Genomic DNA, 19,189 nt, shown 5'->3' on the forward strand with positions numbered 1-19,189 from the left:
TGACTGTATGTCTTAAGGTAAAACTATCTCCATAAAAAAAAAAAAAGAACATCTGTAGAGTTAAACCTGAACAAAATAAGTACGATTTTGGACTCAAAAATTCTGTAATTACTTGCCTACGTTAGGGGTCATTCGTAATTATTAACACTTCCAAAAGCGCACAAACGTACGCTCGGGGGAGGGGGTTTAAGACCCATGTACGCTTATGAAATTTTGTAAAAATGTCGATCAATATTTTTCGGTCCATTTTTTTTTGTAATGGGCTTTACAGAAGATCTGTCATTAAAAAAACCTGATACTTAAGCTTGGCAAACTGCGGACCAGCTCGCAATTCATAGGTGTAGCCATATTTGTGAGGCACTCTGGCAAATGAGACAGAACTGGGCACAGGTCGTAGTGGAGAAAAATGCAAAAAAATGAGTCTTGGTGAATTTTTGTGTCAATTTTCAGACTTATTGATATGTCTAATACACATGTTTCAAAGTAGTAGTATAAAAATCGCAGAATAAGAGTGTTTTAACTAATCGGGGCAATACGAATGACCTGGTCGTTTCAGGATATCTTTGAAAATCAACATTTTTTAAAGTACTCTTTCAAGGGGGGGGGGGGGGGTTTCCATCAAAAGGAGTATGTTCGACACTTTGGAAAATGTTGACAATTAAGGATGACCCCTTAATATTTTACAACACTTAATACAATTTGTTATTTAAAAGAACTTGAAATTCTATACATGTACATGTATTCACAGCACAATTTGAATTAAAATTGATTTTGTTTCCCTACTGTTTTCTGATTACTATTATCCAGGACAAAATTATTACCATTCTTTTAGACTCTATTAATAGACTCTTATTATTTTGCACACATTGACAATATACAATAAAAACAATTTCGAATTATTTCAATATTTTACAAAAAATCAACACTATATCCTATTGTTTTGAAATTTGGCTCAATTAGAAAATTCAATGTCAGCATTGCTAAACGACACAAACTGATGCTGAATATTGACAAACGGTAACTACATGTGCTTATAAAAAAATATGGCTCTAGAACAATTCTAAACAACACCCTGTGATCTGCAAAGCTAAATCTCTGTACTTAAAGCTATAGTCCATCATTTGCAGCCATCCGAAAAGTAACTGGCGTAATTATTGTTGAAAAACATACTTGGTTGAAAGATAGTAAGGGGACTAAACTCCCTGTGAAATTATTCTTTCTGGCAAGCTGTCATTTTGAAGTAATCAACGAAAGAAGGTCTTTCCAACGGTGCGTCTTAAGACGCACCGTAGGAATATTTAAATTAGTAGTTCGTTTTGTTATTCGGCGAAGCGCGCGCAAGCATTGGCACGACGCACACGGTTGCTATAATTCATCGGATCAGTGCGCAACATCGCGTATAGCTGCAATCGGCTCAGTGAGAACGCGTCTCGGAAGCTGAATTCAAGCAATTCAAAACATGATTCAGCAACTTTTGATTTGAAATTGAGATCCTAGAATGCTGTTTTTCTCGGAATATACAGCTGAAGCTGAGCTGAAACTTCATCAGGTTAGTTGTTCAGTATCCTTCATTAGATTTTGAACACTTTTGTTGCTTCAAACGAACAAAATGCACAAATTACAAATGATGGACTATAGCTTTAAGTGCATCAGGGTATTCGTAGGTTAAATGTATCACTATTTGAAGAAACCATTGACACAACCATTTACACAACGCAAAACCAATGCAGTGAAAGTTTCAACTGCACAATATCACTCACTAAAAAAGTTTGATTGGGAATAAGTTCAAATATTTGATTGTCATTTGCTTATAGTTAAAACTGCTCAACAACTTAAAAGAATCCTCATCCAAGATCTTCTATATACACTACATTCAATTTATAACGTGAAGCAAATTTGACGTCACAAGATGTTTACAGCAAAATTCACCGATAGTGGAAATGTTTTCCACTTCTGCGCATTCACAGAAACACTACTTAATGTGACATTACAAACTAGCTTCTGTGCATCTGCTGTATTTGACATGTTCCTATTCAGGTATTTTAATGGACCCCCAAATTTTCCAGTAAATCTACAATCTAGAAGAATCTCTTAGAAGAATCTCATCAATTAAATTCTATGAAAGCAGGAAACCTTTAAACGGGGGTCACAAACGTGTACACTTCACATGTTATATACAGGCTAAAAAATTAATGCAGACCGACGTTGCAAACTTAACAAGTTCTTCAGAGGCTAAATGACGGGGTACAAGGAACACATATGTAGGGACTCGCAACCGTGCAGGGTTGGGAAGCGAAACACAAAGAAGATTAATTTTGCTCATGTTACAGACTAGTGAGACATTTTAAAAATGTTTAAGAAACCAAAACACAAAAAATCTAGAGATGCAAGGAAACGAAACAAATCTATGTTCTGTCCCTGTTTCCAGGCATTGTAACACCCTTGATAAACCATTCATCCTAGATAAAAAATATATAAAGAAACCGCCATCTTATTTTAGGCCAAAAAAAAAAGAGTCTCCGGTTTCTGGTATGCGCGCGCGCGCGTCGCCGTAGCCATGTGCGTCGGCAAAATGAAAAGGTTTTTTTTCAATGAAAGATGATGTCTCAAAACCGCCAAACTCACTGGTTTGACTGGAATCCTGCTGCTGCACAATTTTAACGTGTTTTTAGATGGGATTATGATCGAGAATAAGCTTTATGTGGCCTCTCTGGTCTCTCATAATATTTGCACTAAGTTTAGTCGGGCACCATTTGCAGTCATCAGCCGACATTTGAAGCAAAAAAACAGGTAAAAAAAAAAAAAAAAGCCGCGTCGCCGCACCACTTTTTGGGCAAGCTCCATACCAGAAACCGGAGACTTTTTTTTTTGGCCTAAACCATTCATCCCAGATAAAAAATATATAAAGAAACCGCCATCTTATTTTATGCACAGCTGACCAATTTGGGGCCCAAACGATAACAAAACTTAGGCCGAATCTTTGATATTCCTGTACAGACGTCGATATATCTTGCTCATTGTATCATCGAACAGCTGACGGTGGGTCTTGCCGGTAAACTCTGAACTGCGAGTGGACCAGAAGTCGCCATCGTCTATATGCACTGATATACTACAAGGAGAAAAGATAAATGTCGTATAGGAATCTGTTAGCAGCTGAAAGTTTCTGATAATTTTGTGCACTACAAGTGTACTGTGTTAATACTATTAGTTATCCCGCGAGTGTGAGTGGAATACAGACGCACTACATTTTCCTTGTTCCACGGGCGAGCGCGATAACAAATTATCTTCCAGCAAACTTGACGCACGGACTTGGAACTAGCACGCTTTACGTGAACGTTTTAGTGGTTTAGCGCATGCAGCTGGAATGTCGCTCGCATCTTTGAATAGTGCAATACGTAGGGTGCGATATAGACCGTGCGATACAGTATACAGTCGAATCTCGTTAGTACAAACTCTGTTAATACAAAATTCTGGTTACAACATAAAGTATATAATATATAAAATATATAACATAAAGCCATGTCCCGACTGTGTATTTATGTGCACAATGGACAGGACTGATGTTCCTTTTAATACAAAATTCTGATATAACAAACAATTTGGCTAGGTCCGAACGAGTTTGTATTTACGAGACTCGACTGTAATATCACACTGCTGTTGCCATGGATCGACCAATCAGGATCGAGGATACAACTTTGCTTAAAGATAATGTCCAACATGTGCCATGCAACTGGGTGAATAGTTCAGCCTTTTTTGCATCATAATAATGTGGTGCTTACTATTATAACGCTTTGTACCTTTAAGGCTTCAAAACGATTTACAATTGTTACCCCTGTTCGTCAGGCATGAGCCATATTCTGCAGCAGCTTGGTCTCTACCTTCACAGGTACCCATTAAAACTCCTGGGTGGAGAGAGGCAATTGTAGTAAAGTGTCTTGCCCAGGAACACAAGCAACATGTTCCCACATAACACGGCACATGAGTCGAACACCGTAACTATTGGACCATAATGCCCCATTGGACCACGACCCCCCCCCCCCCCCCCCCATAATTTTATGGAAGAAAAATCTTAGATTCGTACCCACGAGAACTCGGGGGCACATTGTCTACTTTCTCAGGATTACATCCTATTGCATACATCCAACGAGGCTCAACAACCAATAGTTCTACACTTTTGACTTTCCAGCGAAGTGAATAGCAGTGCTGTGATTATGTCCATTGCTAGTCTGGTCGAAAGTAAATCACAAGTGCTGCCAAAAGTCCAGTTGCAAGTAACACGGGATGAACAAAAACGGAGGAATGCTTTGGTTGTATTTACTTTATGACTGACTTGACCTGTCTTGTAATGGACTTGCAATGGAGTTGCTAGGACTTGAGAACTTGTGATGTGCTAAACTACAACCCCGTTAAAAGCTACCTAAGCTACTGAGTGACAAGACCAAAAATACCACGATAAACAAACCTCTGTTTTGTGTTCAGAGGCCCAAGTACCTCCTATCTGAATTCTCCAGCAGTGAGCGGCGTAGGGATTCTCTATTCTCACTGCGCAGTGAGGCTGACAGGTCAGCTAGGGCCTCCTCTGAAGTCACTGAAGATACGTCAGAATCAGATGACTGCAAAAGGGGAAAAAAGTTGGAAATATGTTTCCAATAGAGATTTGGATTGTTCTTTTTGTTTTTGTCAGGGTAATGGACAGTTTAAACTTTTTCCCTTTTACTTTTTAAGTGCTTAAGACATCTCCATGAATACAAGTTCAAAGCAGTGGCGCACCCAAGGGGGGGGGGCCCTTTGCGGGGGCTTGAGCCCCCCCCCCCTTTTTTGGGGTAAATTTTTTATTTTAGTCCAACGATTTGACCTTGGTGATATGTATGTGGCTTATTTTCGAGTAGTATAATAGGAGTGTAAGTGACGCCACCAACGTCAAAATCAGTGTTGTAGGTCTCGAGACCGGTCTCGGTCTCGAGACCGGTCTCGAGACCACTTTTTGCTGGTCTCGGTCTCGGTCTCGGTCTCGGAAGCTGTGGTCTCGGTCTTGGTCTCGGTCTCGGTCCCCTTTGGTCTCGATATTTTGGCTGGTCTCGGGTCGAGACCGGCAATATGTAGCTTTTACAGCTCGATCGATTACTTTGTGTTCACTTCGTTCAGTACCGTTGTTATTTAAAACATTTGCTAGCCCGTAGATCAAGCTTGTTGTATATCGCGGTCGGTTTGGACTCGACTGCACGTTGGAAAGTCCCCAAAGTACATGTAAAGCTGCAGCAGTACCAGTCACTGAACGATTTGGAACAAGTTCGGCATTTATCTGTTGAGTCGGCCACATAAAGCAAAGTATAAACTTGTAACAATTTATGCAATAAGGGTCAACCATTTTCGAGGATTGTGTAGTTTAGCCCACCCCTGTGGGCGTAATCACTTGCATTTTGTATTCTGATAATAAATGAGGTGCTTCAAATTAGTTATATTTTCGACCCCACACAATGTTCTCTTTAATTTGGGACAGTATTTTGAAGAAAAAGTAAATTTTTCTACCTGATTTTCCAGCATTGAACTCACACACTCTTACCAGTTACCACTCACTGTTGCCATGAGAGTGTATGATGAGACCCCATTTTCTGGCTGCTCATTTTAAAGTACCCCATTATTCCTCACAAATTAAAAGTCCCGTTCAGAAATTAAAAATCCATATCTGGAACATTCTGGCTACCACCTCGCAACTTGTGGGTCTACATGTACAAGTCAACATTCTATGACACAAATTTAAAAATTAATTCAACATTTTCTAGCTCCCATTTTTTAAAATCAAGTACACAAGTCTTGTTAGAAGTTAAGTCCTAAATTTATTTTAGGAAAAAAGAGGCAATGTAAAATTAAAATTGCATCTTTAAATATCCGTTAGAAGTCATAGCTGAAACCAAGGGGGTGACTGTGGAGTTTAGGATCCGAGTTCCTATAACAGATAAAGAAGCATCTGCCTTTAACTTTTTACTTTTGTCACGATTGGGTGTAGACAACATGTCAAAGCCCATATTTCTTAAGTGTAACTACTTTTTGCTCAAGTAAGGTGTCATGTATCAATTTGTCAACACTGCCACTGGTCAAATTTTTGGTCTGTATTCTTTGTGAATAGAAAGGTTACATTTTTCAACTGTTATAACGTGTCTTGTTTTTTTTATTTCGACTATTGTTATTTATTATCAGCGGTCTCGGTCTCGGTCTCGGACCATATTGGTCTCGGTCTCGGTCCGCCTTGAAGGGGCTGGTCTCGGTCTCGGTCTCGGTCTCGAATCTTCAGGTCTCGGTCTTGGTCTCGGTCTCGGACTATCCGGTCTCGACTACAACACTGGTCAAAATAGTCCACTCCCGAAAAAAAAAAAAATTCTGCGTCCAAAAATGTTGGGCAACATTTTATGCAATTTTTTTTTAGCCCCCCCCCCCAGCCAAATCCTGGGTGCGCCACTGGTACAAATGTGTTGAGTCCCATCAGGGAAACCATGTGAAGCCTTTCTCACAAGCTTTCTGAAATCACTAAGCTTCAAGGCAAGACCCTACATAAAAAATATAACTACTTCTGGACTATAGGTGTCCGTTGGGGGTTGGACGAGCTTAAAGAATGAAATCTGACACAAGTTTCCAAAGAACAATAGAGAATGGAACAATGTTTTCCTTAAAAACTTCCAAATAAGTCACTGCATAACAACAGATATCTCTGATAAAAATTGTTCAGAGTTACAAAACTTACAAAGTTATGCTCCAAAGCCTTTCGGACTCGTCTGTGGATGAGTTTGGAGGTGTCAAGATCAACGTCTCCGTATCTGTCCTTGAGCGAGGAGCGATTGAGGATGGGGCTAGGGGAGCGAGATCGTCTGCGAGGCGACAGAGTGATGGGGCTCAGAGATCTCGTTCTGTTGGGGAAAAAAATGGAGAAATTTAAGACTGTCAATAGCTTAACAAGGTTGTTGTATACAGCAAGTTCCTTTGAGGACTTTTGGTGGATTAGTGTGGTTGATTAAGGACATAAATTACCCCTGTGCACTGATGTGGTCTGCCGTGGTCACGTGGTTTGGAGCATTGAATTAGTGGTCTGCGGGTAATTCCGCAGGTTGTGGGTTCGAGTCCAGCCTGGGGTTATGGTGCTTGTGCCCTTGGGCAAGGCACTTTGTCACTTATTGCTTCTCCCCATCCAGGGGTAAATTGGGTACCTGTGAGGACAGAGCTGCTTTGTGCCAAAATGGCAGCATGGAGCTGTATACTCCCCAGGGAGCCGAGATGGTATTTGGAATGTTTCATTGGCCCAATGAGCAGGGTAAAAATGATGTAGTGCCTTGAGTACCAATACTGGTGGATACGTGCGCTATATACATGTACACATTATTATTAGTTACACGATAACAGCATTACAATATTTCTTGGTCTTTCTTGGCGTTGATTATGATGCTTACAGCAACTGCAAATAAGCAAAGTGATTGGCCTTGGTAGGCTGGTCCTTTGTACTCGACTAGACTGGTTCAGCTATTTTCAAGTCCAATAACAAGTGGGTAACAAATGACTTTGCTCAATGAAACGTTGAAGCACTTACTGAATACAAGTAACAAGTGAGTAATGAGTAAGCAAGATTAAAACCTTTGCCGGTGGTCTAGAAGGAGATTTTCAATATAACAAGTGAGTAATGAGTGATACTGATCAAACACTGTTCTGTTTGGTGAGTTTAAAAGATAGAATATGAGAAACAAGTGAGTATTTTGTGAACATGATTTAGCCCTGCCTTAGATAATCTGGAGATGTCTAGAATATGAGTAGCAACTGGATAATGAGTAGCTATAGTCAAACCTTGGTCTGTGTGACCCGGAAGATAATTTTGTGGATGAGTAACAATTGAGTCATGAGTAACCATAATCAATCCATTTTTAAACCTTGCATTAGGTAATCTGAAAAGGGAATCTAGAATTTGAGTAACAAGTGAGTAATGAGTACCCATGACCAGATCCTGATCTGAGTAATCAAGAATATATTTTCAGGACGAGTAACATGTGCGTAATGAGCAACTATAACCATACCTTGCTCTAGGTGATCTAGAAGGAGACCTGGATCTTGACAGCCGAGGGGAGTACGGCAGTCGACCGTACGACACGTCTAAACCAGCCACCGGTTCCAATGACCTCCCCGTCAGGCTGAGGTCATTCATGCCGTCAAGAATATCTAGGGAACAAATTGAAACATTACAAAGAAACCTTTGAAGACAAAATTCATTACCTTATAAAATACTCACAAGAGACAGGATTCACTTCTGCAAACTCGTTTTATTAAACCAGTAAATCACTTAGCAATGACCTCTTTCATTGTAGCGTCATGACCAAAGGGGCCAAGGGAGAATTTGGGGTTTTTGAACCTCTGGTTTTGTCTTCAGTTTTTTGGCTCAAGGAAATTTAGGCCCTTAATTACTTGGGGGACTCTGTCTCAAATATAGTTCGGTGTTCTGCTTCGGAACCATCAAAATGGTCAAATTTAGATTTTTTCCATTGTGCTTAGACATTTAAAGGTAGAGTATATCATTTGTCATTTTCCCTTTTTTTTTTCATTTGAAGCAACAAAAGTGCTCAAAATCTAAAGAAGGGTGCCTAACAACTAACCTGATGAAGTTGTAGCTCAGTGAATGCTGTATATTCCGAAAAAAGAATATTCTAGGATTTCGATTTCAATTCAAAAGTCGCTGAGTCATGTTTTAAAATTGCACCTGAAATCAGCATCCGGGACATGTTCTCATTCAGCACGATTGTAGCTACGCGATGTCTCGCACTGAACCGACGAATTATAGCAACCGCGCTCGTGTGCCTCATGTCAACGCTTGCGCGCACATTCATTCACGGCTTCGCCAAATTAAAAACGAAAATAATACTAATGGAAATTTCCAAAACTGCGTCTTTAGAGGCATCTTTGGAAATGACCTTCTTTTATTGTTTTCTTCAAAATGACAGCATGCCAGAAAGAATTATTTCACAGGGAGTTTAGTGCCCTTACTATCTTTCAACCAAGTACACTTTTCAACAGTAATTTCGTCAGTTACTTTTTGGATAGCTGCAAATGATGGACTCTACCTTTAAAATTTCTAAAATGAATCAAATCTTGATGCACTCTGAAACATAAAATGGAGTTTGATTTTACCTCGGGTGTCATCGCTGACCTGAGACTGTGCCACCCTATCCAGCCACAAATCAGCTTCATCCACCAAGGTATCTGAATCCTGCACAATCAAACGAGACAAAAAACAAAAACATATGAGATAAATCATGGATGTATGTTAATCACTACTAAGAAAACAATGAGACAAACCCAGAACTAGAACGCATGCCAATGCAAAAACAAAAGTGGTTCTTGGAGCGAACACCAGTTATTAACTTCGCTTTGCACCAACTGTCACATCCAGTGGCATTGGTGACTGCTAATGTCTCTTCCAGAATATTGTGAAGGAAATGCAATGCACTGTGGGTAGCCTACCATCTTGTGCCTTTCAAGTACACACATTCTGGAATTTGTATCCTTGTGGAGACATTGCTTTGTTCTCATGTACTAAAGTTTTCGAAATTGAAACTGTAGTTTGAAAATGCTCTTATTTTAACCAGAATTAATTTCCTTGGCTGAAATTCGGACTTAATATCCCTTTTCTAAAACTCATTTGTAACAGACCAACATACCTCAGAAATGCCTAGTTTTTGAGTAAATCCATATCTATTTCGTGAAAACCTTGCGGAGAAGTATTCATCTATAGAAATTGCCCTGTGGAGACGTATGTTGTTCCCTATTGTGTGCATGTCTCCAGAGGGCACGGTGTATCAGATCATATTCACAAGTGTCATGCACACACATACACCCATGTTGAACCGGGTCAGTCATGTCAGTGGTTAGAAACTATCCAATGAGAGCTAACAGAAAATTAGAGGTGACCAGCGCTGTTGGATTGCGTGGGGGAGGGAGAATAAATCACTTAACAAGCTGACAAGTTGATAGTGGACCCCTCAACCAAAATGGGAGCGGACTATGCATGGGAACCAACCTTTGTGGGCCTGATCTTGATACCATGATTAGGATGGAAGTTCTTCCTGTGACCCCAGTATCTCCTGCCATAGTAACGCTTGAAGATCCGACAGACTCTACAATCATTCTCCGAGATGTAGCCTGTGACAAAAAGGAACCATAAGCTTTTTTTCAAATCACTTGTAAATAATATACAAATATTGAGTGGCTCAGAGTGAAATGGGAGGAATATCATCGCAAGGTAAAATCTGGACTTTTCCATTTCACTCGGCGAAAATGGAAAAGTCCAGATTTTACCGAGCGATAATATCCTCCCATTTCACAATTTAAAGCCACTCAATATTTGTTTTATATAACTGACGTAAAGATCCTTGTCATTTGATATATTTGAACTTTTATTTCAGTACAAAAGTGGTGGAAAATGTATTTCTCTCTTCCAAACCACCCCTTCACGAAAATGTTTGAACCCAACTCTGTAGCGCTTGCTCTTTGGAACAATACGCGCTACACACAACGCTGAACACGCACACCAGCATGCATCATACACAAATACCGCGTCATGGAAAAAGAATGATCATACCAGTATTTTTCATTCCCCATGGGCGAATGGGACTTTTTGAGCACATGACGTGAGTTCCACCAATCAAATGGCAAGGATCTGTATGTCGGTTATATAAATGGAAATAACGTATACCTCACTCGCCACTAATTGTTGTGCATGACTGTGAGCTGATAGGAACTTCCGGTGAAATCATATAACCGTTATTCGGTTTGAAAAAAAAAATGATAACCAGATTTAGAAATCTCTGATATCTCCCACCACTAGCAGAAACGCACGTGTTGCTGTCTACATGCAAAGTGGGAATGGCTTATGAACAAATCCTGAACGGTCCATTCTGTGAAAAAAAAGTTCACTCTGCATTTTCTTGTTTTACGTCAACTTACTGGACGATCTCCCGGAAGAAGCTTTTCTTCGTGGGCTTCGTCGTCTCACTGTTGGTGAGGATGAGGACGAGGAGGAGGAGGTGAGTCCATTAGCTGGCGGAGGTGCTGACACGGGTCTGGAGGGGGAGGTGCTGAAGGAAACGGACTTGCTGGGGGAGGTAGCACGGTTGTGGGTGTTGCCCTGCAAAAGAATGTGCGGCACAGGTGAATTAAGATACATATTCATACTAAGCATGCTTTGGTACTACGCTTAACCCTAACCTTCCCAACTCCATCAAAATCCATCCCCCCATTTTGGCAGACAAGCCATGAGTGCCAAGTCCATGAAAATCCGCCTATAGCAGTGGTGGGTTTGTGGTGCATTTCGGCTGAAGCAATATGTGAAGCAGAGTCAGTGATGGATTTTGACGGACTTGGTGTTGTTCTATAAAACTCAGTAAGGAGTTTGGGTCAATACAACTGATTCACGACACAAACACGAACTCTTGACAGAAAAGTCAACACTCATTGTAGCTGCTGCCAAACATTTTGAACTGGGCGACAGGATCACTCACTAGTTTTTATGGTTTTTATTTTTTTTACGTGTACATTGGGGTTGAAATTTTTGTGTAAGTAACGATGGTTTTTACTTTAATAGGTCACAAGGTGGAGCTGTTTATCATTAACTAGTTGGTACTCTGTGCTTAATTTTATTTTTTTTATTTTTTTTTTTTGGGGGGGGGGGAGGTGGTCATGTGAAAGTTTGAACCCTAAACTTTCCTTGCTATAGACCTTTATCATGCTGCCACCATTTCAGTCATGTTCCCTGTATCCAATAACAGCAATGAATGATAATTTTTTGTGCAAAAAGGAACCAGACTATTTTTCCTTCCAGCCTCGCTTTGGTTACACTGATTTGAATGGGAAAAAATCAAATGGCTGCAACATGATAATGGTCTATACTACTGCAAGACACGCCTGCATGTTGCATGCAAGACCACATGCATCCATATTCTAAACTTCCCTCTAGTTTCACTATATGGTGATATTTAAAACTTTCCTCTAGTTTCACTATATGGTGGAATTTGACTGTAGACTGATACTGCTCTCTTCACACACGTAGCCAGTAATTCGTTGCAAAAGGTCTTCAAGAACTAAATACCCACAACTTAAAAACAAAACGAGTGCTCCTGAAAGTCCACAGAAAGCATACATACTCGTTTGATGATGAATGGGGGCCTGTCTTCCAGTGATGTGTTACCGAGTCTCTCTCGCTTCCAGCTCCGTGATGGAGACTTGCTTCGCCAGGAAATGGTAGTGTCTTCGTAGCTCTTTGTTCTTCGAACAGAAAAGAAGATGGTTTGTAGCTTAGTCGAAACAGTTCAGACTTGAAAAAGTTGTGACCAGGAAAATTTGTGACCTTATTAGGTTGGCTTGGTTAAGCAGACTGATTCCAATAGATCTTTATCATGCTATCACCATTTCAGTCATGTTCCCTGTATCCAATAACAGTACTGAATGATAATTTTTTTGTGCAAAAAGGAACCAGACTATTTGTCCTTCCAGCCTCGCTTTTGTTACGTTGATTTGAATGGGAAAAAGTCAAATGGCTGCAACATGATAACGGTCTATACTTACCATCATGGCCCAATTTATTGGCTCTGCTTACTGTTAACACAAAATTTGGTGCTTACGGTAAGTGTATTTCACAGGTTGGTGAGGAATTTCGGCTTGTGCACATGTGTACAGAACGAAGGATTCTGTGCTTACAGGGTTAGCACAGAATTTCTGCTAGCGTGGTAAGCACAAAATGGTGAGCGTAGGTAAGTGCAGAATTCTGTGCTTAGCAGAGACATGAAATTGGGCCCAGATTAGTTTTAATCTGAAAGATTAGGTTAATTTTAAATCTGGACAAAGCTGAACAGGCAAGAAAACCTGCTCATAATGATTTTAGAAATTGTAAAAAGAAAACAAAAAAAGACAGAAAGGTAATCTCAATTTCACTTTCAAATTTGATCAATTGCAAGAAATTAAGCCAAAAGTACAAAATGAATTGGCAGCATGACGAATCAAAATCTTCAAACTAGGTTTTTAAAGAAAAATATGACATAGAGCCAAACAATTTAAAACCTTGTTCTTCTTCGGGATGGCCTCTCCGTGGTAACTGTCAAGAAATCTTCGTCTGATGTAGACTGCTGGGCAGACAGCTCACTGTAGCGGGACAGACGGGCCGCGCTGCAATCCTTCACCGTGGTGCTGCAGGAAAACTCCAGCTTAGGCGCTATACCCTAAGTAGATTGAACCAAAAATAGTAGGAATACAATCACACTGAATAAAGTGTTGCAAATTTGATACTAGCTGTTATTTAAACTTTGGCTGTGTCTCCAGTTTTGGTTTCGGGCTCCAGCTTCATGATAATAGGGCCATGTAGTCGGAAACTCTTGCTGTTTTTGAAATCTTGGCTTTGTCTCCAGGTCTGTCTTGAGGCTCAAGCTTCTTTGTTTTAGGTCCATGCCTTGGAAACTCCAGCTTAATTCGTTTCATTTGTCACCACTTTCTGAAAGCAGCAATCACAGTTTTATTCACTGTCTAAACGTTAGAGGGACACTAACATGTTTTTCTGGTTATTTTGTGTATCTAGTTTTAGGGGTGTTAGGCCAAAAAAAAAAAAAAAATACTCGGTCTCTGGTCAGCGCGCGCGTCGATTTTAATCATGCGCGTCAACCTTTTTTTCTTCTTCAAATTAACACGGAAGCTACAACAGCGCCCTCTATTGCCGCGCCTCCTCAAATGTTTGTACCAAGGAGCACCAAGGAATGGGGAAATTGCACCAAGGCAAATGATAAAGGGCACCACGGCAAATTATGGAGGACACCAATGTATAATGAGGACACAAAAAAGCAAAATTGTACCCACCTTGTCTGTACAATACAAGCTTGAAAAAAAAAAAGCCACCCCCTCCCCCACGAAAAACCGTGTCGCTGTATCAATTCCGGAACTTCGGTCTGACCAGAGACCGTCTATTTTTTTTTTTTGGCCTTATTTTAATTTTTTTTTTGGGGGGGGGACTCGTAATACTCGATGATTTTTGATGATCAATTCAATATTTTTTTTCACTCACACTGAACCATAGCGTTCTCTGCATCAGCACCTCCCGTTCAGAGTCCGCGTAAGCCGACATCAGCGTGTGCTGTGGATACAGGAACTCCTTAGCCGGCTCGTAGAAGTGAGCCAGCACCGTCCCGTCGGCGCTGTAGTCCTCATTGAGTTGGATCAGCTCAATCAAGATGCGTTCGTCTTCCAGAAGGAGGGCCAAGTGGGCCGGGTCGATGCAGTTGACAAAAGTCTGCAGAAAGAAGACCACGAAGGAGACATAAGTTATATTTTTTGTCCATTTCAAACTGTACATTTGATTTCTTTGTCAATCTATATGCAAAGGTTTTTGCATGTTTATGTTTAGGTCTAGCGTTTTAGCATTTCATATGTTACATCTAAATGAAAACGACACCACATATGCTTGAGTTAATTGTCAGACCCCAACAGCAAGAGCTAAAAATTCACTTTCAAATTTCATTACCATTTATTTCTAATTTTTTTTAATCAAATGCAAAGCAATAGAATAAGTACAATACACCATCAAATTAGACAGTCTGATACTCACAAGCATGTAAATTGTAGGATCTACCAATGATATACTCATGTGAGCTGACTTGCTGATTAATTATGCAAGACAACCGCCTCTTGACCTCTAGATTTTGACCAATCAGCGAGCGCTTTCCATATCGGGTCTTGTCATGGATATCTATAAATTAATCCTAGACACGTTGTGAATTGAGCAAAAAAGTCTGCGGTCACGCGCTCTGCAACAATATGTTACGCGATACGTCGACTCCAATTGACTGGCGCATGGCGTCGCATACATATTCCTAGATATATCAGACGTTCTACCAGAGATAGGGCTCCGTGGAGAATGGGTGATACTCAAGACTACCAATGATAAAGGGGCTACCCTAATTTAAATATCTACACACGTACCAATAGGGTGCTGCATCAAGCATGAGTGTGCAAGAGAAGTAGACCAATCAAACAAAAGGGGAAGGGGCACAGCATAGCAACAAACACGATATCACAAGCACAAGGTTGTTTGCCTTGTGTTACGAAGTCAGGTCTTTGGCTGGCATCTTACCTTTTCAAACCTGATGACTTGGTGGAAGAGAAGAGGAAAGATTGGAGGCAAGCACAGCGTTCTCTTCTGATAACCGAAGAAATGGATGCTGATGTAGACATCTTCCCTGTCACGAAGAACTGTCCCTGGGCAGGTCACCTGACAACAATATTCCAAGCAAAGATATCAACTACTTTGATATTATGCCCAACCAAGCTTTAAAGGTACATCACATCCTGGAATGCGTCCAATTGAGTTACAAAAGGCATTTTAAACAAAACGATATTAATTGGAAAGAGCCTTTAAAAGTATGATATATTTTTGTACATGCAAACGTCCACACAACCATCCTTTCAAAAGTGTTTGTGTTATTCTTGCGAGAACCATGCGAGAATGAATTTCGGGGTTCAAAATTTTGACTCTAAAAAATCGAGCTGTTGAGTGCTACATGTAGTCGTCTGCGGACGTGCGAGAAACATCATTTGTGAATTGGTGCTGTGTGTTTTATGTGAAACACGCACAAGTAAAAACATTAACTAGTTTCTTGTCCCCACCCAGTTCCCTTTATCCTGGCCGCCTCCTTTTGTTTATCCAGGCCTATTTTTTTTAATTCATACATTTGCAATATATTTTGCAAAACAATTATCAATAAAGGCCTACGCTCCTAATTTGTATTTGTTTCCAACAAAATCGGGGTAGGCCTAGGCCTTGTACTTTTTGTAGAAGGGTTGTGGCATGGCTTTTTTCGACACAATTTTGTAGGCAGTGGATATTTAGCCAGGTCTGGCTTTCTTTTAACGATATTTTGCGCAGCTAGGCACTGAACATGTGCAGTGACTGTTTTTTGGGACTTCAGAATTGTTGCCGTGAGTGACAAATCTTAGTCTGGCTCCGCGGCAACATTGTCGTGATTTTGTATTCACGAGTTGGAAATCAGACCATTCTACAATTTCAGACTTTATTCACTTAAAAAAAATACTCCCCCCCCCCAAAAAAAGTGCTGCATTTTCCAGGCGTCTATTTTTCATGCTAAGTTCTAGTCCGAGTAGTTGGACCCAACTTATCGCCTTTTTAACATTCGGACGTGGTCTGGCGATAGTCCAAATGTTAAAAAGGCGATAAGTTGAGTCCAAGTTACTTGGACTAGCTAATTTTCAGATTTGTTTGCACACGTTTGCGTATCAAAATTTCAACATGAAATTACACAAAAAACACACATCTGACATGTCTGAAAAATACAGCACTTTTTTTCTACCGTTTAATTAATAAAGACATGAAAGAGGGTGAGTATGCTTCTTAAGCAAAAATAATCTAGGCTACATGTTCGGGTACATGTTCCAAGTGTGGTCTTTATTTACGGAGGTAGTCCAGTAAATTGGCCACATTTATGGGGCTAGATGATGATCCTCACTCCTCAGTGGTAAATTCATATATCACAACTGGTCAATTAGTTTCCATACGGTTTCCATTCTCCGAGTGCGAAGGATGACACGTTTAAGTGGGAAAAATATACCCAAAAAGAAACTTTAGACTTACAGCTTGGATGGTCAAGTCTACAGTTACTTTCAAAGCTTTCTGCGGCATTATGACAGGAGATCAAGGTCGCATTCAGCGATATATCATTGCGATTTCGACTCAAATTCTGTCCCAAATCGTCGCCGTGGAACCAAAGGAAAACAACGCGCACGGGGTCAGGAGGTCACAGGGTCAAAGGAGTAAACTACTACATATTTATAAGTTAGTTGGCCAATCAGATACTTTGTGGTAAGGTCATGAATATTGAACATAAACACCAAGATCGATGAGCTGGTGGCGCGCCACGTGTGAGAGTCGAGCTGCGAGGTGCTGGGAAATCTTTCAAAAATTCACCATTTCGTGACGGAATATTGGTAACATAACATCCTAAATTGTTTTATCGTTAAACTTAGTTTGTTTTCGTTAATATAATCGTAAATCTGCATTCCAGAGTTGACATGTTTGCAGATAGAAAACGCGGACCATAACGCGTTGCGTTAATTTTGATGACTTTGCTTTGCCTGCACATGCACTGTATGTTATGTTGTCACCGAGGGGATTATGTGTGTGGCATGGCGTGGCATGTAGTGTGGTGTATGGTACTGCTGGTACTGAGTGATTGCGTGTAGGCCTACATGTACATTTGTACGTACTGACTACTGTTATTACGCCCCAACTATGGCACCGTCCCAAGTTTTTGTTGGGAAGTCTTAGGCCAAAAAAAATAATAAGTCGGTCTCTGGTCAGCGCGCGCGTCGATTTTAATCATGCGCGTCGATCTTTTTTTTTTCCAAAATGTTCCGCGGTAGCTCCAACAGCGCCCTCTATTTCCGCACCTCTTCATTTTTTTTTACCAAAGAGCACCAAGGAATGGGAAATTGCACCAAGGCAAATGATCGAAAGCACCAAGGCAAATTATGGAGGACACCAATGTACATGAGGACACCAAAAAAGCAAAATAGTAGTGATAGTACCCACCTTGTCTGTACAATCCAAGCTTGAAGAAAAAAAAAAGAAAAAAAAAGAAAAAAAAATGCCGCGTGGCCGCGTCAATTCCGGAACTTTGGCCTGACCAGAGACCGAATATTTTTTTTTTTTGGCCTTAGCAATAGTTGAGCAATTCCTCAACACTGCCCCAACAAATACTCGGGACTGCCCAACTAAATAGTTGGCACCATTGCCGTGGTTGGCGCGTAACAAAAGTGAGCAGTCGTTATGTTTACGACGCAGTGTTATGTTTTTACAAGTTCGTTCTAAATTAGCCCCATAAATGTGGCCAAGTTACTTACTGGACTACCTCCGTAAATAAAGGCCACACTTGGAACATGTACCCAAAAATGTAGAACTTTGTCAAGTTTTTATTTTCACATTTAGAATTTGTTTGTAGTTTATTTACTTTATTTAAGCACACTCACCCTCTTTAAATCGATAGAAAAGTATTCCCCCCCCCCTTTTTCAGACGTCTATTTTTCGTGTAATTTCGTGTTGGAATTTAGATACGCTAACGTGTGCAAACGAACCTGGAAATTACACGAAATACACGATTTCCTAAACTACACGATTACCCATATTTGTATACTCATTTTTGAGAGAAAAAAAACAAAAAAAACCCCAAATAAGTAAGTTATAAGTGTTAACTTAATAAATCAAGCGAATTGAAATCTTGAGGGGATTCATTACTGGCCGCTATGCACCTTGTGTGAACTTTAACTTAATCCGTGATGACCATGGATATGGGGAAAAAAATTACATTTGGGACATTGGGTAAAAAACCTTCATGTTTGTTTTCTCCCTGGATCTTGACTGTTGTGAGCTGAAATCCCTTCGAGGCTTCATTTCTGGCCTCTATACTCGCACCTTGTGTGAACATTTGACTTAATTTTGTGAAATTGGATTTTTGGGCCAAAAATAAAGATTTTTGATGACCGCGGATATGGAAAACTTTTTAGATTTGTGCCATTTGCTAAAAATCCTTAAATGTTTGTTTTCTCCCTGGATCCTGACTGTATTGAGCTGAACCTTTGAGGCTTCATTTCTGGCCTCTACGCACACCTTGTGTGAACATTTGACTTAATTTCATGAAGTTAGATTTTGGGGACAAAAATTAATATTTTTGATTACCACGATATGGAAAACTTTTTAGATTTTGGACATTGGGTAAAAAAAAGCTGAAATGTTTGTTTTCTTCCTGGATCCTGACTGTAGTGAGCTGAAATCACTAAGGGATTCAGTTGTGGCCTCTGCACACCTGGTGTGAACAATAATCTTCCATAAAATATTTGGAAGATTAATTCTCTTCATAAATGTGTGGATTTCGGCCTGCATAAGGGCAATTCCGGTGTTGAATGAAAGGAAGTGTATAATGTCCACAACAGAGCCAATTAACCATGATATCTAGTTAATTATTCGGATAAATGATCCTAAACTTCTAGTCTGTAATCTCCTTGACTATAACTAGATGATGGATTAATAATATTTGAAAAATACATTTTCAGGTTCATTCACTGAGCTCTTAATCTCTGTAATAGACATTACATAACGCTGGAATTAATACCC

At 40.1% G+C, this 19,189-nt stretch overlaps 2 protein-coding genes across 3 annotated transcripts in view; one reads left to right on the top strand and one right to left on the bottom strand.

Moving 5' to 3' along the window:
* Positions 1-2,813: 2,813 nt before the first annotated feature.
* LOC119737920 (spermatogenesis-associated protein 6-like) lies at positions 2,814-16,826 on the bottom strand. 2 transcript variants are annotated; one of them, XM_038212581.1, is made up of 12 exons: positions 16,655-16,826; positions 15,140-15,277; positions 14,075-14,299; positions 13,084-13,241; positions 12,171-12,291; positions 10,975-11,155; positions 10,049-10,170; positions 9,160-9,238; positions 8,055-8,196; positions 6,740-6,902; positions 4,492-4,613; positions 2,814-3,109 (listed from the first exon to the last, which is right to left on the bottom strand). In XM_038212581.1, the coding sequence occupies exons 1-12, from the start codon at positions 16,700-16,702 to the stop codon at positions 2,968-2,970; spliced, it is 1,641 nt and encodes a 546-aa protein (XP_038068509.1). In that variant the 5' UTR covers positions 16,703-16,826; the 3' UTR covers positions 2,814-2,967. The 2 variants fall into 2 exon arrangements, with proteins under 2 accessions (XP_038068509.1, XP_038068508.1); XM_038212580.1 differs by having other exon boundaries at positions 2,815-3,109; positions 4,463-4,613; positions 16,655-16,825.
* A 94-nt stretch (positions 16,827-16,920) lies between these two features.
* LOC119737919 (KN motif and ankyrin repeat domain-containing protein 1-like) overlaps positions 16,921-19,189 on the top strand; it is a 108,457-nt gene continuing 106,188 nt past the window's right edge. The window contains exon 1 of the mRNA XM_038212575.1: positions 16,921-17,007. The gene's annotated coding sequence lies outside the window, so the exon portion shown is untranslated. The remainder of the gene's footprint in view (positions 17,008-19,189) is intronic.

The sequence above is a fragment of the Patiria miniata genome, unplaced genomic scaffold (genome assembly GCF_015706575.1).
Source record: "Patiria miniata isolate m_02_andy unplaced genomic scaffold, ASM1570657v1 HiC_scaffold_3, whole genome shotgun sequence".
Taxonomy (NCBI): Eukaryota; Metazoa; Echinodermata; class Asteroidea; order Valvatida; family Asterinidae; genus Patiria; species Patiria miniata.

Excerpts from the sequence above, each read along its gene's own strand:
- LOC119737920 (XM_038212581.1), bottom strand. The coding sequence starts at position 16,702 with ATGCCGCAGAAAGCTTTGAAAGTAACTGTAGACTTGACCATCCAAGCT. Across the intron at positions 14,300-15,139 it reads AAGTCATCAGGTTTGAAAAG|ACTTTTGTCAACTGCATCGA; the intron begins GTAAGATGCCAG and ends TTCTTTCTGCAG. Across the intron at positions 12,292-13,083 it reads CCATCCCGAAGAAGAACAAG|AACAAAGAGCTACGAAGACA; the intron begins GTTTTAAATTGT and ends TTCTGTTCGAAG.